At 41.7% G+C, this 25,379-nt stretch overlaps 2 protein-coding genes across 2 annotated transcripts in view; one reads left to right on the top strand and one right to left on the bottom strand.

Moving 5' to 3' along the window:
- Window positions 1-25,379, bottom strand: part of LOC146002630 (uncharacterized) — a 63,574-nt gene that overhangs the window by 3,909 nt on the left and 34,286 nt on the right. Inside the window, exon 2 of the mRNA XM_083140591.1 lies at window positions 649-931. Within this exon, the coding sequence (XP_082996717.1) occupies window positions 649-887 (239 nt within the window). The 5' untranslated portion in view covers window positions 888-931. The remainder of the gene's footprint in view (window positions 1-648; window positions 932-25,379) is intronic.
- LOC146002684 (uncharacterized) overlaps window positions 5,921-25,379 on the top strand; it is a 43,270-nt gene continuing 23,811 nt past the window's right edge. Inside the window, exon 1 of the mRNA XM_083140644.1 lies at window positions 5,921-6,079. Coding sequence (XP_082996770.1) covers window positions 6,025-6,079 — 55 coding nt within the window. The 5' untranslated portion in view covers window positions 5,921-6,024. The remainder of the gene's footprint in view (window positions 6,080-25,379) is intronic.

The raw sequence follows: 25,379 nt of genomic DNA, 5'->3' as shown, positions 1-25,379 counted from the left end.
TAACTGTAGGTTCAGGATCCAGTTTCAATAATATAGTCTATTTGACAGTGGTGGGACCAGAAAAGAGTTGGCAAGAGTGGAAGAGGCAAAATTGAGGCGAGAATATTTTCTGAATTCTGAGATACCCCTAAATACAATACCATACGAAAATCTTAAATTAAAATGATCGCCCCCTACACATACAGTCCTTGGTGCTGTCACTGTTATCTGAACATAAAGCAAATCAACTTTGTCAGTAATCTACCGGCCAAAATTTGATAATTTCCCCAGTACTATCTCTACGAACCAAAGCGTGTAGTGTCTCAAAAGGTTTAGGTAAGTCCACTTTTCATAATTTTGGTGAACCCCCAGGAAAATTATGCACGAGCCGCGCCTGTAACATTATAAAATGAAGATTAAGATCTCCCTCCCCCACCAGTCGCACCGTCAGCTCCCACACAAGAGAATTTCAAAATCGGTTAAGCAGAACTAGGAACATGCACACGCGCCTAGGACTAAAGATACATAGCCCACCCCCAGTGGCGTCATTTCTCGTCAGCCAATACCATTCAATATCCATAATTGACGCATCTTTATGTATCCACCTTGAGGAACGACATTTCAAAGTGGAATATTTTTAACATTTAAGCAACTTTTAAGTATTCTTACCTAACTTCTTCATCCCAAATGACATCCTTCTTATTGTTGTCGACCGGCGGCCTGAAGATCTTTCTCCAGCAGCAGTCTAGCAATTTGGGGTCCTCCACCTTGTACTGGCCAAAGAGGGTGGAATCGACGCGCAGGAAGGAGCCGTTTCTGTACGTCAGAGGGCGGGGCTTAGGGCACGAGAGCACGCCGGTGAACTTCACAAGGTGCTTGATGGAATCGTCCATTGGGTCGACCTGCATGAACTGACACGTCGGCTCATCTTCAGCTTTCGGCACTGTGAAATCTGAAAGTAAGCAAGTACAATCAATGTACAGAGTGATTCAGAAGTCGCGCAACTCAAATTTGAGTGCTTGAATCATGAAAAGTTTGAGAGATATTCTGCATTATCAAGTTTAGTCCATTAATATCTAGATTTTTATACACAGGAAATTCCATTAATTAACGAATGGCCCAAGCCAGATCATTTTTCCCAGGGTGGAAAGAGTAGAGAAATAATACAAAGTCGTTATTTAAATCAGGTGTGGCCAACCAGCAGTACACTCCACTTTCTGGGTGAAGTCTTTAATGTGCTACTCCACAGCGGCGTATACTCTGGGTCATCTAGGTAATCGGAGATGACCCGGCTATAATTTTAAAAATATAAATATATTTTTTATTTCTTTGGAACCAGTCTTTGATTCATACATTTCTTTGATTCCAGCGCTCGAATGTTTTGAACCGTTTGCCGCTGAATGTCCGGGAACCTTTCTCGAGCTCGTGGAATCTCGGCAGGGTGTGATTCCTCCGGCTCCCTTTAAATCCCTTTGCGGGTGGGAGGGGAAAGAGGAAGAAAACACTGCTTCTCAGGCGCCCTGGAGCCTTTCCCGTTCCCTCGGCTGACCCCTCTTCTGCCACTCTTACCCGATGGCCTTTGCATCGTAGGAGCTGTGTGTTTTACGACAGGGAAATTTCTCGGGAACGGGAAGTCTCTGTTCACAAATTACGTACTGAAAAGGGGAAGTAGGGATAATACATCTGAAAGTGCAATAGAAACAGGGAAATCTGAATAACATTTGTAAACCAATTTCATGTTTATTCTCATTTTACATTTGCTTCTGTCTTCCTTATCTCTCCTATTTCAACGGAATTTGTCAGAGGGAAAACCTTCAATATAGAAGATGAAGATAATTAAATAAATTAAAAATTAAACTCAAAATTCCAGAAATTATACCGACCTCCATGGTGGAGTGCTTAACACAGCTCCTTACGAGGCCATTGGTCCAGGGTTCGAATACCGGCCTGGGCATGGATGTTCTTTGTAAATGTCCCTTCATCAATTTCATCATATCATCACTCATCGCAACAGAAAGATAAAATTTTCCACATATATATTCATAAATCCTGTATGGGGACTTCAGGAGCGGGTGGTTGAATCAAGGGACGGATATTACCCACTCGTTAAAACCAGTATACGTCACTGCTACTCCATCTTAACGTAACTCACCCCCAGCCTCCACATTACCAGAAATGATATAATTCCATTATATATAACATTCGCTACGAGACTCTGCGGCAAGCGGCCCGGCGTCAGCGCTTGTCTTTCCCGGTGAACGGGGTCCGCGACAGTCGGACACTACAGTCTTTTTTCGCTCTCCCTGCCTTCGCTTTCTTTCCCTTTCTGTTGACGTTGTAGACTGACGCCAGTATAATCCTCCCTAGGAAGTTGTGTTGTGTCGTGTCCTTGTGTTGAAGATTGTGGCTTAATATGGCACCACGAAAGTTTACATTACAACAAAGGATTTATCTTGTTACTTCGGAAAGAGGAATTGTGGAGAAGTGCGACGACGTTTTGCAACCAAATTTCCTGGTGTTCCCCTTCCACATAGAACCACTATATTAAACCTCGTAAAAAAGTTTAGAGTAACAAGGTCGGTTCTGAACAAAAGTGGAAAGAAAAATGGGGAAATCTAAAAAATAAAGTATACAAAGACAATCCGCACACCATCCGTGAGTTAAAAGAGAGTATTGTACGAAGAATCGGGAGAATTACAGTAGACGAACTTGCACGTGTGAATGCCAATTTTCTTATGTGATGCCAGGAATGTGTTGCAGCAGAGGGACATCATTTTCAACACCTTCTGTAGTCAGTGTTAGTACACAATATGAAAACTGTAATTTTAATAGCCGACTCTAGCTACTGTTGCGGACCCCGTTCACCGGGAAAGACAAGCCCTGACACCGGGCTGTTTGCCGCCGAGTCTCGTAGCGAATGTCAGGGAATGCTATGTGTATATATAATACCGGGTGGCCAGAATTAAAGTTACCCAACTCAAAGCCCTCTGTAGCCTGTTTGAGGTATCGTAGAAATCTGAAATTTGGTGCATCCACTATGCAGACCATGGGGAAGATGATGGCGATAAAAAGTTCAATTTTCCGCCACCAGGTTGAAATTTGACGCTTCTATGATGGGTTGTACAAATAATCACGTTAAGTGTTTGCTGAGTTATTAATTAGAAAGACATTTGTTAGTGGCTGGAAGTTGAGAGAAAATAATATCTCGTTTATTGCAAGATTGCAAGGTAAAGGCAAATCCATAACCAATTGGAGCAGTTTACGTCATTTTTACAACCCATCACGGAAGTACAGCGCCACATTTCAACCTGGTGGCGGAAAATTGAACTATTTTTTATATCGCCATCCTCTTCCACATGGTCTGCATAGTGGATTCACCAAATTTCAGAGTTCTTCGATACCTCAAACAGGCTACAGAGAGCTCTAAGTTGGCTAACTTTAATTCTGGCCACTCGGTATATCCCTAAATATTTTGGAAGAAGGTCTGTGCTTCACGTTCAGTAAGAAGCTACAAACGAACAGTGTCCTTCAAAAAACGAACGAGGGAGGGAGGTGATATGGTTTGCGGATAGACCATGTAACTCTGGAAGGGGAGAGGACGGGCTACGTCTCCCTTGGGAATACCTGCTGAATGCCAAATTTTCGAAATGTATTTTAATACCGATATTTAAATATTTCGTTCGTCGTTTAATATGCCAGGTGTTTCATAAATACGTGAGGCGATACAAAAAAATATTGGAAGTACACTATTGAACTTTTGTTAATGAGACCAGTTCAGAACGATCGAGGGACGCAAGTAGTTTGTGCGCGTGTGTTTTGTTAAGCTGAAAGTTCACATCCCTGCCGCTAGGTGACACTGAAAAGATCTAAATCCCGCGTAAAATAGGAAAACCATTTCTGTGAAGCAACTGGAGGTAGACTGCAAAGCCAAGGGGATTGAACTACAACTGAGACCAGTTAGGTAATAGACGAAAATATAGTTCCTTGGTGTGATTTGGACAAACCTTGCTCCAAAATACTAAGTTAGCAACAACAGTAGTTACGTACAGCTGGGCTTCCCTTCCACAAAGGAGCGGAGGTCTGTCGTCTGCTCAGTGCTCACCACACAAACGTCAAACTGTCCCGAGAAAAGTATGGTCTTTCTTCTTCCTCTTCGCACCTCATTGTAAACAAACGGAGACAGATGAAGAATTGACAAGGGTCTACCCCTATTCATTGGATTTTCGTGGTAACTGTCTCACGAGTGTTTGTGGCTAAATCACTGTGCTGATTGCAAAACAAGAACGAAATGAACAAATATCTAGCTCGAAGATTTGTTTTCTTTACGGGGGGTGATAACGTATATCAGGCATAATTGTCGTACTGATAGCCGGTAACACTTTTGAAAAAGTCACGCCACGCCACTGCTAGGGGCAGCATTACGTGGCAAACAAAGCACACACACGGGTTGAAAATTCGACGAGACCGTCTTTTCTCTTTGGTAGAGCTACAGTGGAGCATGAATCAAAGTCCACAGAATACTTAATATATCATTGATTTGTTGTTTTTAAGTCCACTTTATGCACAGTAAGGCTAATCGGGACTGGACCTAAAGTTTAAAGTGGGATCCGAACCACTTGTGCCTCCACCGGATATCGAACCCGGGACCCCTTGATGACAAGGAGACGACACTTAATATATTATATATAGTTATTGTTATTTAGCCATGGCCGTAGCTAGGCAGGGCCCCCTCTGAAGTTTGGTAAAACTACAATTTTCACAAATTTGTTTGCAGTTAAGAGTGCAGCAGATATTACCTATTTTGCTCAAAAAGAACAGATATCTCATTCGTTCATCTGATTTACGACCCGAAGCCAAAGTAATATTTTCTCGTCTTCAGGTATAGTGGGAAGATGGGCTGTGTGTAAGATATTGAAAAAAACTATGTTTTTGAACGATAATTCTAGATTTTCTGTGACGATATATGGCCGACGCGATATATATCGCCCAATATCGTGACGATATATCTTCTAGTTGATATCGTCTGGACGATATATCGCCCAATGCTGGTTATTACTGACATACACATATGCATTTCTGCATATAGGCGTCCCCGATAGCGCAGTGGTAGCGTCGTCGCCTTGTAATCAAGGGGTCCCGGGTTCGATACCCGGTGGAGGCACAAGTGGTTCGGATCCCACTTTAAACTGTAGGTCCAGTCCCGATTAGCCTTACTGTGCATAAAGTGGACTTAAAAACAACAAATCAATCCAATCCAATCCATTTCTGCATATGTAACAGTAAAAACACATTTCCAAGCAATTTTCCTCACTAAAGCACTTTTTAATTCAAAACCGTCTGATATTTCCCGATGTTCAAGATCCCGAAAATCTGAAACTGATATTCGGCCTGTGTATAGGACCGTTGGCAACCCACCATCGTGAGGAAATTGGGGAGCTACGAGTGAGTAGCGTAACCCGGTCACGGAAATCTCCGGTAACGGCTCAGGGTTCGACGTGCTGACCCCACGTCACCCTATTACTGGTTAAAGATTTCCTCACCTCTGGTAGGATCGTGGGAGGGAGACTGGCCAAGGCCCTTACGGACTGGGTTATTTATTGAACGAAAATATTAAGATGGACCTGAAGGAAATTGATAATGATGGGAAGTTGTGCCCAGGATAGGGACAAGTGAAAAACTTTTTTTTTTTTTTTAGGCATAAAACTTTGGGTTTAGGATTGCCGGAACGTTAGTTAGAGTTACAATTTAAAGTCGGATACGAAAACCGGAAAGAGTCGAATCGGAAACCTTTGATTACAGCGTCCTTAAATGCCGGAACTTGAATATGAGGTAAGAAGCAGCGTCATATGCGTCACATGACAACGCATGGCACAAAAATTGACGGTTTGTGTCTCGACACCAAGGACAGCGTTACGGCCACTTAGAGCTTGAGAAACAGCCATGCTACGACGTAGCTCATTAGTGCTCAAGTGTTTCACCGACTTAAAGTGCATAATTCTCTTCCTCTTTCTCTTCACGCTGGTCACTTACGTGTCGCGCTGGGACATGACGCTCATTTGCAGTGAGTCTGCAGCCAGCTCTTCACTACAGGGACGGCAGGGTGAGTACGCGTTAAGTTCACTGCCTGCTGACTACTTTTACTGGTGTTGAAAAAATATCTTCCAGGCGATTTCAACTAGACGATATATCGTCACGATATTTTGACGATATATATTGTGTCGGCGATATATTGTCACGATATTTGGCGATACATATCGTGTCGACGATATATAGTCACGATATTTTGACGATATATACAGGCCCGTAGCTAGGAATTCTTTGTAGGGGGTGGGGGGCGAAATCAATCCTAGAGGGGCAAATTAATATATTGTGTCGCATTGGCAGATATGGTGGGGTACACAGAGGCACTTGCCCCCTCCCCCAAAAGCTATAAGTAACAGAAAAGGGATGATATCTTGAAACTGCAACGAACAAAAAAACTTCGAGCAACATCAAAGAGCAATATTTCGATAATGACCTTTCCAGGTTGCCAAAGAATATAAAGTTTATCATAAATAGGCTGATAGGAACTGTACTTACTTGATATTGTAATTGATTGATTTGGTGTTTTAAGTCCCCTTTATGCACAGTAAGGCTAATTGGGACTGGACCTACAGTTTAAAGTGGGATGAGAACCACTTGTGCCTCCACCCTACTTGATATTTACAGGTCGATAATGTTAATTGATGACCAACAACAGCTTTGGACCTCTCTGCAGAACTGATTAAGGGAGCCCTTTATAAATCATGCTTCATAATGATTCCCTCTAGCTTCCAGTATGCAAGATTTCTACGCACAAACGAATCTAATGAGAATCCAACAACACCATTGTGTTGTGTTGTACAAGCAAAATCGAATTAATTAAATAATAAAGGTTACATAGGAATCCCTTGATTGATCAATGACTTCTTGGATTACAGTGTCATCATTAATATTTCATAGAAAGAAATTGTTTTGATAGGGCGCAAATAATTTTACGGGGCGCCTATGGAATTCTCCTTAATATTATGTTTCAATATAGATCGTTTGGCTCCCAGGGCCGACTCCCACCGACCGATATAGCTATGGCTCTGAACTTTGACTATAAGAATAGTTGAGATTGCGAGCGAAGCGATCAAGAAAATTTTACGAAATGTATTTTTATTTGTAGAAAATTTGAAATCGAGGGGGGGGTAATTGCCCCTCAGTGCCCCTTGCAAGTACCCTTGGCCGTCTGTAAGAAAAATGCAAGGAACACGTAAAAACTAATTCCATCATTAGTATCCAATTGTCCTGCTATTCTCAGATTCTCCTAGTCTTGATTTTTTTACTTCAATGTTTATTTCCCCTAGAATGGACTTCCGTCCAAGGTCGGGGGGGGGGGGGATATGGCCCCTGCCCCCCTGTGGTTGCGGCACTGTAAGTGTCTCTTCATCAATTTCACGTCATCGCTCATTGTTGCGATTAGCTAGAAGTGGAAGAAAAGCAACGGTAAGTAACAAAAATCAAATATCCACTCCCTCCCTCTACCACATGAATCACTATTACCAAAAGGTAGACTTGGGAAAGAAACATTTAAGCAGTTCCAAGTTCATAGCAACACATCCAAGAAAAAAACATCCGAACACATTCGGCACCATTAATACAAGACTACTCAAAATGTCACAACAAAATGTCACAACTGTTTTGTCACACCGACGTATCAAACTTACCGTGCAATATTTGTTCAAATCGTGGGCGCGACACGCTCATCCATTTGCGATTCAACGACAATGGTTTAGCCTCCCGACCCCCCCTCCCTCCACTAAACGTTTTTTTCTTTTCTTAATGTTACAATATTGACCCCGAAGCTTACCACAAAACCTTTACCCATCCGGACCCACTTATATATCAACTGAATATTCCCACAGAACCCCGAGTAGAGATACAATATGAAGATCATGGTAGACATGAAAATTATAGAGAATTGTGGCCCACATCAACTTTTATTTATACTGACGGGTCGAAGTCTGCAGACGGTGTGGGATGCGCTTTTTACGTACCATCTCATAACATCATTTGATAATTTTCCCTCCCATCCGATATGTCTATCTCAGTGACGTGCACTGAGGAGTAGCTAGTCTAGCAGAGATAGATCAATCAATCTCACATCTCGAATTATATTCAAATCACAATATTTATTGTCTTGTTAAAGCCACAGTTCATATGCAACACTTTCTTTCCCACGCGCTTCTCGGCCATCGGTGTGATCCGCGGGCAAAGCTGGCTGGATACCCTAGCTCGCTCTTCCTCCGCCTGACCAGTTTCTAGGTAGAAACGGCCGGCCCAGGGAAAAGGAAGATTTCTACCTCTACCTCCCTTGTCCCCTCGCCCCCGCTGCAATGGTTGAAAGCCCAGGCTTCCAGGTCCCCCAGTCTATCTCCTATACGACAGATAGGGGATTGGTTTCTCATAGATTTTTTTTTGTAAATCCTCTAAAGAACTCAGGGTAAAATTTTCTGCAGTACTTATGTTCTCTGTATTTACACAACCTTTTACACGTTGTACAATATGTATGTATAATATGGGAGGTAGTTTTATTATTTATGAAATGGGAACGTGTTATGTGCAGACAATAATGCTTGTTTTTGTTGTTTTTTTAATATGGAATATATAATGATTAAAGTACAAATATGTGCTCAGGCTCTCTCTCACTCTCGTTTTAGTAGTGTTTTATTTAAATATACTACTCTTGGCCTCTAACAGTCATAAATAGGATGTATTTATTTGGGCAAGAGAACGCGTGTTCATATTGTTGTTGGTTTGATTTATTTTACTTCGCTTTTCCGCCACTATTGGCTAATCGCGAAGACGATACGATAAAATTGATGAAGGGACACATACAAAGAATACCCATGGCCAAGCCAAGATTCGAACCCAGGATCTCTCGCTTAGTAGTCAAATCAAATCGTTTTTTATTTTCTAATGTGGGTGGGGGTAACATGTACTTTTTAGTACTCATTCATCATTTTGCAATATTTTCCTGTTATTGACATTCTTCTTTTTTTAGGAATACTGGGTCCTAAAGGGGGGAGGGCTGTGACCCAAACCAACCCCCCTTTGAGCATGCCACTGACTGCTACCCCAAGTGTCGACGCCACCGCACGTCACTGGTCTATCTTCTCGGCGAAATGTTATGCTATATATAAAGCATTACAACTTGCCCTGCAGTTACGACTCGATCACTCTTTAATTCTCACGGACGCATTGAGTGTACTTCAAGCGTTATCACGAACTGGTCGGGCAGCATACAAGTTAACGGTATTTCCCTATCTTATTCTCCGAATCATGCTAGACCTTCAACAACAGGGTCTGTCAGCGACCTTTACATATATTCGCGCCCACAGTGACCTCAATAAATATCAAGATCGCGTTGATGTAATTGCTAAACAAGCGAGAACGAAAGAAACTGTTACCCCGATGCTACCCTGCCGTACACTGACCTCCTCCCACGGGTCAAAATCAAAGAACTACAATGGGACGATTGGTGCACCTAGCAACTCCACAATACCAATACATACTCGTATAAATGGCATGCACAAGTCGGCAACAAACGTCCTTGGTTTCAACACATTAACCTACTTTCATCGAATGTGTCATTTGTGGAAAATTCATCTCCAAAAGTAATATTAGCAAGCATAGGGCAAGATGTTGCGAAGCAGGTTCGAAAATAAATCGTTTGTTACCTACTAGGCCTTGTACTCAATGTGAAAAAATAATTAGCATTGCACATTTAAGTAAACACATGAAAAGTTGCAAAGAATCAACCGGACATGGAATATTGAAAAGAAAAATTGATCATCCTGATACTGAAGCTTCTACTTCTAAACAAATTAAGATGTCTAATAACCAAAAGCCGATTAGATCTGCATTCAACAACCAACTCTTGGATTTCTGTTTTATTTCGAACCCACGCTGTGATAGTTCTAGTTTCTTGAGTAAAATTAAAACACCTATCATAAATATTCTGAAAAATAAACTAGAAAACAACTGCATAAAAGTATATGTTGATCTAATTTGTGAATATGAGAAACCCAATGGTACAAGAACTGTTTTCTTTCACAAAACGAGAAACCAAGTTCTTTATTTGGCAGACATTGATAATTTGAACGTTTTTTTATTCTAATCTTACAAGTGATTTGATTAGGAAACACGATTAGTTCGAGGCTAAGGGATCAGGTTGGTCTCTATGCGGAAGTCCTCACAGGTTAATCGCTTATGTAAACAAATTTACACCTTTTTCTGCTTCGAGCTACGTTCCACTTCCGGTAGAAATTCTGCATAAAAGAGCTGTGCTGAACATTCATAACACCGACAATAAGTGTTTTATGTGGTGCATTTTAGCAGCGCTTCACCCGGTTCATTGGATAGATCATCCGCCACGAGTTAGTCACTATAAGAAATATATCGATGAGATTGAATATGCTATGACAGGCATCGAATACCCTGTTGCTATTTCCGACATAGCAAAGTTTGAAAACAGGGCACGAAATAGAGAAGGAAAACGATTAGCGATAAATGTATATTCATATACTTCAGTTAAGAATTTTGTGCGTCCTGTTAGGATAACTAATATTGTTGATGACGAAGCTGTGGAAATCAATCTGCTTCTCATTGCTGACGATCATGTTTATCATTACACGCTAATTCGTTCACGCTCTCGCTTAGTCAGAAGCCAAACAACCAAGCAATGTGCACAAATAGAAGTTTGTTCAAGGTGTTTAACCGTATTCGACGATCGTGACCAACGTAATTTCCAACATTTCAAAAATCAAGAAATTGCCAAACAAAAACTTGCTGAACATAAAGTCTACTGTGGAGTCAACAGACCGGCTCGCATGTTGATGCCAAAAGCAAATGAATTCGAAGAATTTAAAATTCACAAGGCCTTGTTGGAACATCCGGCCATCATCATTGCGGACTTTGAGGCTTTTCTCAAACCATTGTCTTATTGCGATCCAGATCGAGAATTGTCTTCCAAAACACCGTACCAGCTTCATGATCCAAATAGTTTTGGATATGTTGTTGTTTGGCAAGATAGGATAGATAAGCCATATATATATCGCGGACCGAATGTCATTGAACACTTTTTCAAGAAGATGGTGGAGGAGGTTGAGAACATTGGCAGCTTCTTATGTCAATCGAAATCAATGCTTCAACTATCAAGCGATGAACTTCAATCTTACAATAACATTGAGACCTGTTCAGTGTGCGATCAACATTTCACGAATGTGAATCGGAAAGTATTTCACCACAATCACTTCACCGGAAACTACATTAGTGGAATCTGTAACACCTGCAACCTCAAGATCCAGAAGCCCAAATTCGTACCAATATTTTTTCACAATGGATCTAATTACGATTTCCATTTCTTAATTAGAAATCTTGGATACGATACGCAAAAAATAGATATTCTTGATCAAAACGAAGAGCGTTATATTTCTATAAGTAAAAAATCATAGAGACGAGGTTTCTAGATTCTTTTAGATTCCTATCGGCAAGTCTCGATGCTTTAGCGAGTAAACTTACTGACGAACAATTTAAAATTACAAAAGCTAGTTTTCCCAACGTACACGTAGAGCTGATTAAACGTAAAGGCATTTATCCTTACGAATATGTAACCGATGAGTCTAAATTTGACGATGACACTCTCCCATCTCAAAAAGAAATCTTCAGTCAACTGAAAAGAACCGGAATCACGAACGAAGAATATCAACATGCGAAATTAATATGGAAGGAATTGAGATGCAATACTCTTGGCTATTATCACGATGCGTATCTCAAATTAGACGTAACAATACTTGCTGATGTATTCCAAGTGTTTAGAAAAACAGCTATAAATATTTATAAATTAGATCCAGCACACTTCTACAGTCTTCCTGGTTTGGCGTGGTCTGCTATGTTGCTCCAGACCAGGATCAAGTTGGAATTGATATCGGATGTGGACATGTTACTTTTTATAGAAACAGGGATACGTGGGGGGATGGTACAATGTTCGCAGAGATACGCAAAGGCAAACAATATTCACATGTCTGAGAATCAATACGATGCAAATCGACCATCGAATTACATATTTTACGCTGACGTAAACAATCTCTACGGGTTCGCAATGATACAGAAACTTCCATACGGAGGATTCGAGTGGCTGGATCCTATTTCAATTGATATTAATCGTTTCGACGATCGTGAATTTGGTTTGTTCATTGAGGTAGACATTGAATTTCCAAATACTTTGCATGCTACTTTTTCCGATTTGCCTCCGGCTCCAGAAATTAAATGTCCACCTGATTCTAATCAAAGCAAGCTTATGTTAACTCTAGAGAGAAAAGAGAGATGTGTCGTCCACTACAAGAATCTCCAGTTTTTGATTGGGAAGGGTGTTCAGGTAGTAAATGTGAGAAGAATTCTCAAGTTCAAACACTCTGCATGGTTAAAATCTTATATTGAGACCAACACGAAACACAGAACAGCTGCGATTTCAGAATTAGATAAAGATTTTTATAAATTAATGAATAATGCCGTTTATGGAAAGACAATGGAGAACGTCAGAAAGCATGTAGACATAAAATTGGTTTCGGATAACAATAAATGTAGAAAATTAGTATCCGATCCTAGATTCAAATCGCGAAAAATTTACAACGAAAATTTAACACTTTTAATCTAGATATAAAATTGATAAAATTCAGAAAACCTATTTACGTTGGCGCAACGGTTCTTGACTTGTCGAAACTATACATGTTCGAATTTCACTATAATATTATGAAACCTTTCTATAATGATAAGCTGTCAATTTTGTACATGGACACTGATAGTTTTATTTATGACATACAAACATCTAACCTCTACGAAGATCTAAAACATCCTTCCATGCTTGGATATTTCGACACTTCTTCCTATCCTCAACCCAACAGATTTGGAATTCCTTCCCACAACAAGAAGGTTCTCGGCAAGTTCAAAGATGAGCGTAACGGTGATATTATTGTTGAGTTCGCTGGTTTGCGTTCGGAGATGTATACATTCAGAACAGAGAGCAGCGTCACAAAGAAAGCAAAAGGAACGTGCAAAGAGACTGTGGAAAACAAACTAACATTCCAGGATTATATTTGTTGTCTTTCTTCACAGTCGAGGATACTTCGAGAGGATATTAGAATACAAAGCTCAAACCATGAGATTACAACAAATAAAATAAAATAAAGTAGCTCTGGATCCACACGACGACAAGAGGTGTATTCTCGAGTGTGGAATCCATACTTTGCCTTGGGGACACTTTAGTTTAGAAGTTAATAATAATTGCAGTCTACACGTAGTTTAATTTTTTATATATTATTCTCTACTATACTATTAAAATTTTTTCTATCACTCTTTCATTTTTTACATCATAAATATATGATTTCTGCACAATTAAAATTGCACTGCATGTAGTATTTTCAGATAGAGTTTCATGAAATTCACATATCAATTTAATATTAGTTCGATCATTTATAACTACTAATTTTCTTTTTGACGCATTGATTAAAATCATTGGTCTGTGAATTATGAACTCATCTGGATTATAATACATGTCTATGCTACCTTCAGTTACTCGTTTAAATGCACTGTAAGCTTCATATAATTTTAAATAATCTTGTTCTGCAATGTTTAAATTGTAATTTTCCCGAGGAAATACTTCATTTCTGCCATTCTTCAGATACACATTTTTAACTTACAATTATCAAACTGGCTGCTATCCTTTTCCTGATTGTCATCTCTCCCTGTCTGAAACAGCACAGCTACGAACTCTGGCATGTCATATTGCAAAGATTGGAACTGATTAGTAAGATCAAATTCAAACAATTTACCCTCCACTGACCTCTGTATGCATTGGTATGTATAAAACTGAATTGGAATTTGGGGATTTTTCAAAATGTTCGCCTTGTATTTGAGAGCATAATTCGATTCATATTCAACTATAGGCATTCGCAACTCCATAGACTGGATCACACATTTCGCAGCTTCGGGTAAACTAGCCTCATTGGCTGTTCCATCTGCATTCAAAGTTTTGAATCTCATGATGGCATTATGATCATTGGGTGCTCTGCAAAATATGACACTCAAACCACCTTTCCACCTAATTTCTTTATAATCAGAGAAAAATCCAAATAGCAATCTCATGGGGTACAGTACTGTGTGACTTTTTGCTTGAATTTTTCTTCCAGCTTCGAACCCACCAACTTTATAATATGCACTCTCTGATTTGGACAGTTTCAATGTCCCTATTGTAGTAGACGAAATTCCAGGGCAATCAATCCTGTCAATCACTGTACCATGCTTTCTGACTTCAATTTGAGAAAATAAGAATGGAACAAAATTATCTATAAGTTTTATATTAGCCCCAGGGAGGGGATATTCTTCACCATTGCTTTGTTTTACAATATCAAATTTTATATGCAGATCAGATCTATGTGGATGAATGAACCCATCCCCTACTGTGATGTCATACTGTATCTCCTTGTTGGGCTGATTCAAATTTGCAAATGTTCTTCTGTTTGGAGGGAAGGACTGTAATTCATAACTCTCGATAATTTCCATCTTGGTATTTATTTATATATTTTAAATATTAATTTCTATTATCGCAGTGCTATTAGCACCGGCAAAGTCGATGATCTAATTTTTCTCATTTGTAATAGTTATCTCTATGTAATTAACTTTATAAATAGCAACAGGGAAATAGACTGGTGGGATTGGGGAATAGAAGATAGGTTCCATAAATTCAGAATTCGGTTTAAATGTAGTAATGATACCTGTCTGCTTGTGGCTGCCAATCGAATTTTCTTCTGCTTTGATAATCATACCTTTGGCAATGTTACAGTGAATATTCAATGTCTCTATAGCTAAGAATTTTGGTATAAATTTACCTATGTGCCTAACACCTGGTTCTAATTTGCTATTGTTCTCGAATCCTAAAAGTTCCCCCATGGTAGATAAGTCCACTGTTTCATTGGTAGTTACAATCTCTATTCTGTGTGTTACAGAATTTTGAGAAAGCAAGACAGTGGTTGGAAGTTCAAATTGTAAAGTAGATAAATTATAATACTGTCCAGGAGGAATAATTATTTTTTCATTACCTACTAATATAGTATTGTTGTAGGTAGTTACATTCGGAATCAGATACATACTGTAGAATGCTCTCAGAGCTATGGATTTTGGATAGATTATATCATCGTGAAGATGTAGTTTCAAAACCGAAGTCTCGCTGGAGAGATGAAAAATTCCCATACTTAATATATAATACAGCTTAGTAGATAGTAAATGTGACTCCCACTGCAACTCTGATTTCTTGACCAAACGACCTCAAAAACCTGAAAAACTCACTTTCTCTCCACGTTCCACGCCTCATTTATTGCTCTGACGATGTTTCACGGCGCAAAAAAAGCCGTGATGAGTGAAAGATGAGCTCTCATCCTCTCATCCTTGAAGGATGAATGCATCTTATTGTAATTTTCCAAGTCCCGGTCAAATGTTTGTATATCGTGACCTTTGTAAACCTCTCTCTCGAGGAGGGAACGATGTGCCACACACACGCACACACACGCGCGCGTGTGTATCACTTTCTCCCCACGTTCCGCGCCTTATTTATTGCGCTGACGATGTTTCACAGCGTAGAAAAGCAGTGATGAGTGAAATTCACTCTCTCATCCTCTCATCCTCTCATCCTCTCATCCTCTGATCCTCTCATCCTCTCATCTTTTGAACGATGAGTGCACCTTATAGTAATTTTCCAAGTCCGGGACCAAAATGTTTATATATCGTGACCTTCGTAAACCTCTCTCTCTCTCAGGGAGGGAACGATGTGGCACACACACGCGCGCGCGCGTATGCCTCTCATTATTTTCACTCTCTCATCCTCTCATCCTCTCATCCTCTCATCTTTTGAAGGATGAGTGCACCTTATCGTAATTTTCCAAGTCCGGGATCAAATGTTTATATATCGTGACCTTTGTAAACCTCTCTCTCAGGGAGGGAACGATGTGGCACATACACACACGCGCGCGCGCGTATACCTCTCATTATTTTCACTCTCTCATCCTCTCATCCTCTCATTTTCTTATTCTCTCATTCTCTCATTCTCTTATTCTCTCATTCTCTCATCCTCTCATCTTTTGAAGGATGAGTACACCTTATCGTAATTTTCCAAGTCCGGGACCAAATGTTTATATATCGTGACCTTTGTAAACCTCTCTCTCGGGGAGGGAACGATGTGCCACACACGCGCGCGCGCGCGTATGCCTCTCATTATTTTTTGTATTGTGACGCAAGCAAACAAATAATAATAATTGTTTTTTTTTTTTAGGATCCCTGGCCCCTATAACCTCGCCAGGGTGCGTGGTGCCCAACCAAAAAGTAAAAGGTTCTCTAACGGCTGCGGTTATAGATTACCACACCTCTATAGAGTTTCACGTGTTTTTTTTTTTTTTCTCTCAAACTTCCATGAAACTCTACAGAGGACCTCCGTAATTGCATGCAACGTGTACTAACGACTCTAGTGTTATTTTGATGTTGTAACTTTTTTTGGATATAGAGTTTTATTGTGAGATAGATAAAAATAATTATGTTTATTATAATATTTTCTCGATGAAGATGGAGAATATGTGTGTGTGTGTTACAAATAAAGTTGCATGCTTTTTTTTTCTAGTGTGTGTATGTGTATATGTTTTTGATGTTCGACAGCATCTGAAACGATAAAAAAGAAAGAATTTTATCGTTAATTTTCTCGTGTAAAAAATAACAAAATATTTTGTGCAAAATTCTGATTGTCTCGTGCTATAGTGATGAAAAAAAAAAAGATATTGTAACTGATAACTGATGAAATTGATATTGTAACTGATCTGTACTAGTGAAATTCGTATTGTGCCATTGTAACTGATTGTGCTAGTACTAAAAATTTCTTATTGTGCAAGAAAATAGATGTTAAAAAAACCTGTTAAAACTGCTCTGTGACCCTCTCATTCTTCACGTCGTAGGCGAAAGACTTCTCTGCAATCAGGATGACGCTACACAGGGTGTCCTCGGGCAAGGCATCGTGGATCTCGCAGACGATCTTGATGTTGGTTCGATCGTTGACCACCACCTGCTTTCTTTTTGTGGTATTGATGACGGTCATGGGTCTCCGGGCTTTGAATTCGCTGGGCGTGTAGTACATGTCCACGCTTCCCTCGGTCACGCGTTTGTAAGCCGAGAACGCTTCGTAAAGTTTGAGATAATCGTCTTTGGTCATGTCGAGGTTGTAATTCTCGCGCGGGAACACTTCGTTCCTGCCGTTCTTGAGATAAACGTTCTTGATCTTGCAGTCGTCGAATTTGCTGGAATCTTTTTCCTGATTCTTGTCCCTCCCGGTCTGAAAGAGCACCACGACGAAATCTGGCATGTCGAACTGTATGTTGTTGAACTGCGTCGTCACGTCGAATTCCATGTGACTTCCCGACACCATCTTCTGCACGCACTGGTAACCGTGAAAGTGAATCGGTACCTGCGGACTTTTCAAGATCTCCGCTTTGTACTTGAGGGCATAGTTTGTCTCGTATTCCACCACCGGCATTCTCAATTCCATGCTCCGGATGACGCATTTCGCTGCTTCGGGTAAAGTGTTGGCTATCGGCGTGGTGCCGTCTGGACCCAAAGTAGCGTATCGCATCAGTGCGTCGTTGTCGTTGGCCGCTCTTCGAAACGTGATCCTCAGTCCTCCCTTCCACATGATCTCCTTGTAGTCCGAGAAGAAACCAGGCAGCAGACGCATGGGAAAGAGCACCGTGTGACTTCTCGTCGATATTTTGGCCCCGGCTTCGAATCCCCCGGCCTGGTAGTACGCTGCGTCCGTTTTGGATAATTTCAACGTTCCCACTGCCGTCGACGTGATGCCTGGATAATCTATTCTGTCGATGACGGTGTTGTGTTTCCTCACCTCCACCTGCGAGAACAGGTGAGGCACGAAGTTGTCCACGAGTATCAAGTTTGCTGCTGCGGGAAACGCGTCTCCGCTTTCCTTCTTCACCACGTCGAATTGAAGGTAGAGGTCCGCTCTGTGAGGATGAATGAACCCGTCGCCTACGTCCACGTCGTATTCGATCTCCCTGTTCGCTTCGTTCAGATTGGCGAACGTGCGACGGTTGGGAGGGAAAGATTGCAATTCGTAACTTTCGATTTGCTCCATTTTGCATGTATGGTTATTTATTATACGTTGATCTCCACGATGGCAGTAGTCGTTGCACCTGCGAAATCCACCACCTCTCCTTTCTCGTTCGTCACCACCAACTCTATGTCGTCTATGCGGTTGCGACATACTGGAAAATAGATCGGCGAAGAGGGTGTGTAGATGATCGGTTCCATGAATTCGGAACTTGGTTTGAAAGTGGCTATGATTCCCGTCTGCTTGTGACTTCCTAATCCGTCCGAGGATTTCGTGATCATTCCTTCCGCCACGTTGCAGTGAACGTTCAAAGTCTCTATGGCTAGAAATTTAGGAATGTTTGTTGCCGTGTGCTTGATGCCAGCTTCGAGTTTTGTGTTGTTCTCGAAACCTAAAAGTTCTCCTATGGTGCCCAGGTCCACGGTCTCCGTCGCCGACAGGATTTCCACTCTGTGCGTGACCGAATTTTGAGAAAGGTACGTGCCTTTGGGTAATTGAGCTTGCAAAGTAGAAAGGTTGTATTGACCTGGCGTGACGACGATATGTTCGTTTCCTACGCCAATTTTGTTGTTGTGCTGCGTGACGTTAGGTATGAGGTACATGCTGTAGAATGCACGCAGAGCTATGGATTTAGGATAGACGATGTCATCGTGCAGCGTGAGTTTCAAGATCGAAGATTCGCTCGTGAGATGGAACACGCCCATCCTAGTGATGCTGTTTGAGGTTCCACAATGCTTTCTGGAAATCCTCGATCGTAGGGTTATTTATTTTAGAGAGAGAAACGCGAGCACGGAGAGGCAGAGATGACCGCAGTTCACGTCTCCGAAATTTTGAATGCGTTCGTCGTTGTAGTATATAGAGGTTTTGTTCGTTTTCAGATAATGAATTAAATTTGTAGGTGGAACACCTCCGAAAGAATCGAAAACGAATGCTTTATCATCATTTTTGTGGTAACATATCCAATGCGTGCCTGGATTTTCTTGACCGTCCAAGTTGACTACTCCGCATTCTCTTCTTTTAACGCTTGAAGGTAACGAGTCGGACATGAAAACTCCTCTGAAGTTTTTGATTTGTAACGGTTCGATCAGAGATTCAATGTCTCGGTTGGTGAGTGCTGTTGTTTCTTTTTTTTAAACTTTTTCATGACGCCCTTCCCCCCTTTCTTCTCCATGGCCAGGTTGTGACGTTTCTGTTCTTCCAATTCCGCTTTGTTCTTCTTCGAGTCGATGACGGTTTTCGCGATGGCGGCACTTCCGCCGGCCAAACTTCCCACGGCCCCCAATGCTGCCAGGATGGCTGGGATGCTGAATATGAAACCTCCGATCTTTTGCTGTTTCCGCGAACGCTGCAAGCGTCTCAATTGAGGTGTGCTGAGAAGTAATTTCATTCCATGCCCTTTCGACAAGCAAGAACGTTTCTTCTCGCGTTGTTTCTTGGTGAGTAACCCATCGAGGGCACCTAGATTTTTCAGATTGGAGTATGGTATCTGGTACACGACACCCTTGGGCTTCATATTGATGCTCTATGTGTTATTTTCACGGTATGTTATTTATATATATATTCTGAGATTTTTTTTTGTGTAGTTTTTTTTTTTTTTTTTTTTACGGTATGTTATTTATATATAAATGTTCTGAGATTTTTTTTTCACGACCTCGCAGTCGTTACACAAATTCTATTACGTGCTTTGTTTTCTTGCCAAGAAGTTCCTTTGTCCCCTTATACACGATTCGAGTTTTGTTCTCGATTAAAATAGATAGCTTCTCGTCGGATAACATGCTAGCGTATCGATCTGGTAAAATAGACTGTATTGTGCGTTGAGCAACAGGCGTACCTTGGGACCATACTGGGTAGAAACGATTGAACCGGAAGTTATTGTGTAAGGTTTGTCGACTTCCAATTCTTGAATTTTTACATACTCGACTGACAAATTTAGCATTTGTTTTAATGCTTGGAGATCACTCATTTTTTCAGTCGTCATATCGAAGAGAAAAAATTTCAGAGTGTTAGAGAGAAATTTAATTGTTTTTTTTCACAATGTGTGTTATTTATATATACCGAAGATTATTTTTTTTTCACGATGTGTGTTATTTATATATTATTATTATTTTTTAACAGAGGAAGAAAGTCCGTGCTTCGGAAAACGCGATGATGTGCGTAATGATATCTTCCGTCTCCTGCTTAGACTTGCGCCAATCGTCAGTGTACCGTCTTCTTCCCTGCCTTGCCTCGTGCAGTTCGTCCATTCTCTTGTTTAATTTTTCCCCTGCGCCCGAAAGAAGTGTGTCGAGATCACTGCACCTCAGGCCGCTGATCTCCCGAAGACGGTCCTTGACGGCCATTTCACACGGGAATCGAAATGCCGGCGTCGTTTTTGCTATGATCAAAAGTTTTCCTACATCTCCGTTTACTACCTTTTTGAATATTTTAGATAGTAGCTCGGGTGGCAAATCTGTTATAGAAGACATGTTGTGTTTTTACTGCATGTTATTTATTTATACACCCCATCCAAATTTTTGTTTTGTGTTCATGGCGATGGTGGTGCCCAGTGCTGCAACTCTTTCACCCAACGAAGCGTCTCTGCTGACGAATCTTTCGAAAGCGGCATGCTCTAACTTTCTGTCTGCTTCGTGACGTGCATCCAGATCCGTGCGAGTGGTGTTGTAAGCGATGTCGTGATCTTTGCATGCAGCGTCCAACGGATTCACACCCTTGTCTCCTCTCTCCAATCTTTTCTCGAGTTTGGTACCCGGTCCGCAGTACTGGTAGCCAGGTAGATGCATCTCGAAAGGTAACTTGTTGATGATGTCGTTTACGAGTCCCTTTCCTTCGGCCACGTTCCAGAATCTCGGAGGCAGCGTGTTGATGATTTTGATGAGGTAACCTATGCCCTTGTCGTCGTTCACGATGAAGTTGGAAAGTTTCGTGCTGATCATGTCCACGATGCCAACCTTCTCGTTGTAAAAATTACGATTGCCTGCATTCTCTTCGCCGGCTATCACTAACAATCGGTCCACGAGCTTCCTCACGTCGTCCACCCAAATGAATTCTTTGGGTAACGTGTTGTAGCGTTTGACGCCGCTGCCTGTTTTGACCTGGTTCCAAATCGGTTTGATGAGATTCCTGTACTTCTCGCCGCTGCTCGATTTCACCCTATTCTGCGAGGCGTCGTTGTTTTGGTACAAGGCATCCGTCATGATCAGAATTTCCTTGTAACTCTGGTAATCTTCGTCGGTGTAATCTTTCGGCTGCTTTTTGGCGACGAGTTCCCACAGTCCCACCGTACCCGGATACCTGGTCCAACTATCCTTCTCGCCTAAATTAACTTTAATGTCGTTGCCTTCGAAGGTCACCTTCGATTTTCCAATCTTCCACACCACACCGCCGCCTTCGTTGCTCTCCATGCTGGGATACAATCCGAACACTTCATCCTTGTCGAACTTTCCCGTGCTCAGATAGTCTCGTGCCAAAGGTCTAAATTCGATCTTATCCGAAGACGACGACGTGCTACTTATTATGGCTTGACGTCGTGCCGGTACTTCCTTCAGTTCGAACGGTGTCAAAGGAATGCTCGAAATGGGCGTGGGTACGGCGTAACTTTTAGCTGCGAGCGGCACGAGTTCGTTGATCAAATTTTTATTTTGTTCCGTGACACTTTTAATTTCTTTACCTAGACCGCTGATGGCATCGATCACAGGTTGATCTTGACGTTTCTTCTCTTCGTAGGATCCGCGATTCTCGGATTTCCAACCTTTGAATCGCTTCACGAGGTATTCTCGCAAGATTTTCGTCTTCGATTTTTCGTTTCGTCATAACGTTATTTATACACGTCGTTTCTCACAACGTTGCAACGTTTAGAAAGTCGTTGATTTTGTTTCTGTATTTTCCGTCGTTGGGTTTCCTCGTCATGTCGATCGTCGCGAATCCGAAATCGTCACTGTTCCAGCAAGAAGAGCAGCAGCGTTCCGAAAATTGATTGTAGTTCATGTCTCCGCCTACGTAGTCATCGTACGCGTGCTTGAGGTTGGTGTGATCTTGACGAAACAAACATATGAAATTAGCGTTGTCGCGTAGTAACTGTTTTGGAATTTTGGAAAACGTTTGAGCTAGGTAAAAGCAATCCATTCCTTTGTGACGACCTTGCGTGAAAAAGTTGCGAATTTCATTTTGATTTTCCAGGATCATGTCGTCGAACACAACAACTGAATTTTCACGACAATCGTCCAGTGGAATGATTTCAGATGCGAACTTTGCAATGTCCAGACCATCGTACAGTTTCATCAGTTGCTGGTATTTGGTTTGCTCCAAACTTTTCGAGAACACGTACAGGTGCCTGTTCTTCCAATCTAACCAATTCGGTGCGAGGAGAAAATTGTCCACGAGCAGTGTCGTCTTTCCGCACCCCGAAGGTCCTACGATCAGACACCGTATGCTGTCGGGGAGCAATTCACCGTTCCTTTTCTTCGTTTGACTCTCCGAATCAGGTAGACGTTTCACGACGTTCCACGTACTCATAGAATCACTTCGTTTGAATCGATCCAACTCGTTTCCGGAAGTCCTAGCCATTTCACCAAAAGTTTGTCACCTCTCTTACGCAAAACTTTTTCGATAAGGTACGTGTCGGGGTATTTAGTTTTAGAGAGTTCCTCCTCGTAGAAGCGCCCCAATAAAATTTCACCGCCACTGTCCTTTATTATATACGTGTGACGGTTCCCGGGTAGAACTCGAACCACGGTAAAAAGTACCGTGCTCCAGTTTCGTGTGAAACCCCTGTCGAACGTTCTCTTCAATTTACTGACCCTCACCTGGTCTCCAATTTTGTATTTAGGTTTCATTGTCGTGGGTGTGTACTTTCGACAGTAAACGCTAGAAATTAAACGTTGCTCGTCGGACTTGGTAACGTCAGCTGGCTTCATGCCTATCGTTCTGTGCACCGTGTGATTATAGTCATTAACGAGTTCCGGAAGAATGGTGACCCACTTGTAGCTTCCCTGAAGCGTGAAGCGTGACCACATGCGCGATTTCAGAGTGCGATTGAATCTTTCCACGATGCTGGCCTTGACGTCACTGAAGGTTGAGTAATGTTGAACGTTGTGTTTCCGAATAAACTTTTGGAATACGGCATTGTAAAATTCCTTCCCTTTGTCCGTGTGCAGAAACCGAGGTCGTCTGCCACCGCTTTCGCGAAAAATTGTCTTGAATGCTTCCGTGACGCACGTTCCTGTTTTCGCCTTCAAAGGTAGAGCCCATGCGAATTTCGAAAATGTGTCTATGACGGTGAGGAGGTACTTGTTGCCCTTGTTCAATTTATGTACGTTTTTTAACTTGCCGCTACTCATCTCCACGAGGTCGCTTTCCCAGAGGTCGTCGATTCCCTTGGTTACCACCGCTAAACGTTCGTAATTGCGGCGTGCAGGTTTATGCAATACTTGGACGATGGCTTGCCTAGACATTTTTTTTTTTTAGAGATTACGTTTGAAGAGAAGCACCAGCGTGATGGGATTCAAAGAGGGTGGCACCTCGCTCGTGTTTTGAATGATCAGCTTATCGCCGGCACTCACGTCGAAAACGGTAAGATCTTCGTCTTCGTGTATTTCATATATGTTGCGCGTTTCGTTCCAACGTGCCAGAGGAATGTTTCCTGCTTTCTGGACACCGCGATTCGATATCAAAGTCATGGTGGGAACGCTAGCTTTTCTGCCGTGAGACCAGTACTAAAATTCGTTCACTTGAATCGTGCCATCGAGGAGAAACTTGTAGTACGGATGATAAGGATGCAACATGTACAGTTTGTTACCTTCAACGAACGTGGAGATTCTCTGCTGATTGGGTACGCTGTTGATTTCGATGGCTTGCAGAGAATGCAGTTTAGCGAATTTAGTATCGACGCTAACGAGGTTGCTGTGAAGCTGACCCAGTGTGTTTTGTACGGGCACCAAATGCTCGACTATGGTATCCGTTACGGTAGAAAATGACGGTTTGATTTTCACTTCCACGTTCAACTGCTTGTAGCTTTCGTTGAGTTCTTGCAACTTGGCACCGAAAGAGGCCAGCGTCGATTCCTGCGTTGATTCCAGCACTCCAACTTGATCTCTGATGTTGACGACGATGTTCTGAAGGTTCTCGACTTGATTCAATTTCGAGCTCTTCTCGGTAAGATCGTTCACGATGCTTCGCATCTCTGTAAACTGCGTGTGAAGGTCGGCGACGCTCTGCGAAGTGGGCAGCGTCGACACCAGCGAAGTAATTTCGTCTCGAATCTGTTCCACGTTCGCCGTTTCCGTTTCCAGTCGTTTCACCATACGTGATATGTTCCTTTTCAAAGCATGTAATTCTTTGGAGGTGGGGAGATTGGCCACCCTACTCTCGAGATCGCTCAACGAACTTTTGATGTCACTCGAATCGGATAGCGCCGTCACCGCCGTTTTCAATTTTTCCAAATCTTCGCTCGAAGGTACGCTCGTCCGTAACAATTCCAAGTCACCCTGTATGTTGTCCAGTACGTGATGAAAATGAGCTAGATTGGATTCGACGTTCAAATTTTCTAAATATTGGATCTTCTGCTGAACCGTGCTTAACGTGTCTTGAATGCTCGTCAACGCTCTCGCTTCAGCGTGAATATTTTTAATTTCTTCGTTGATCAATTCCAGAGAAGCCTGAAGCGTAGCGATGGTGGTTTGAATGTGTTCGAAATCTTGATACGCCTCCAATTGAATTTTTATGTTCGCGACGCTTTTACCGATGACCTGCAGTTCGTCTGACGATGGTAGGATCGTCATGGTATCTTCCAAAGTCTGTAACTTGGATTTGATTTCTTCCAAGGTGCCGGTGAATTCTTCTTGTAATTTGGAAACGACGACGTGCAAGCGTTCTACATCAATATCTTTGACGACGGTTTGAAGTTCAGAGAAATTCTTTTCTATTGCGGAAGTTCGTTCTTCGATTTCGAGTTTCAATTTTTCCAAATCTTCATTTTTCGATTGAAATTGCTGTAATTTGGCCAAATCATTTTGAAGCGAATCCACGCTCAATTGTATATTTTGAACGTTGTCGTAAGAAGGTACGTCAACATAATTTTTTATCAGCGTCTTCAGTTCGGAATCGATTTTCAGAATGGGATCGAGACATTGCGTTTGGAGCGTAGCGATCTCAGACTCTAAACTTTTGTTTAAGGTCTCCTGCA

This window comes from Lepisma saccharinum, chromosome 18 (assembly GCF_977018435.1).
Source record: "Lepisma saccharinum chromosome 18, izLepSacc3.1, whole genome shotgun sequence".
In the NCBI taxonomy this organism is placed as follows: Eukaryota; Metazoa; Arthropoda; class Insecta; order Zygentoma; family Lepismatidae; genus Lepisma; species Lepisma saccharinum.
Note: the sequence above shows the minus strand (reverse complement) of the source record. Positions and strands in the feature narration are given on the sequence as shown.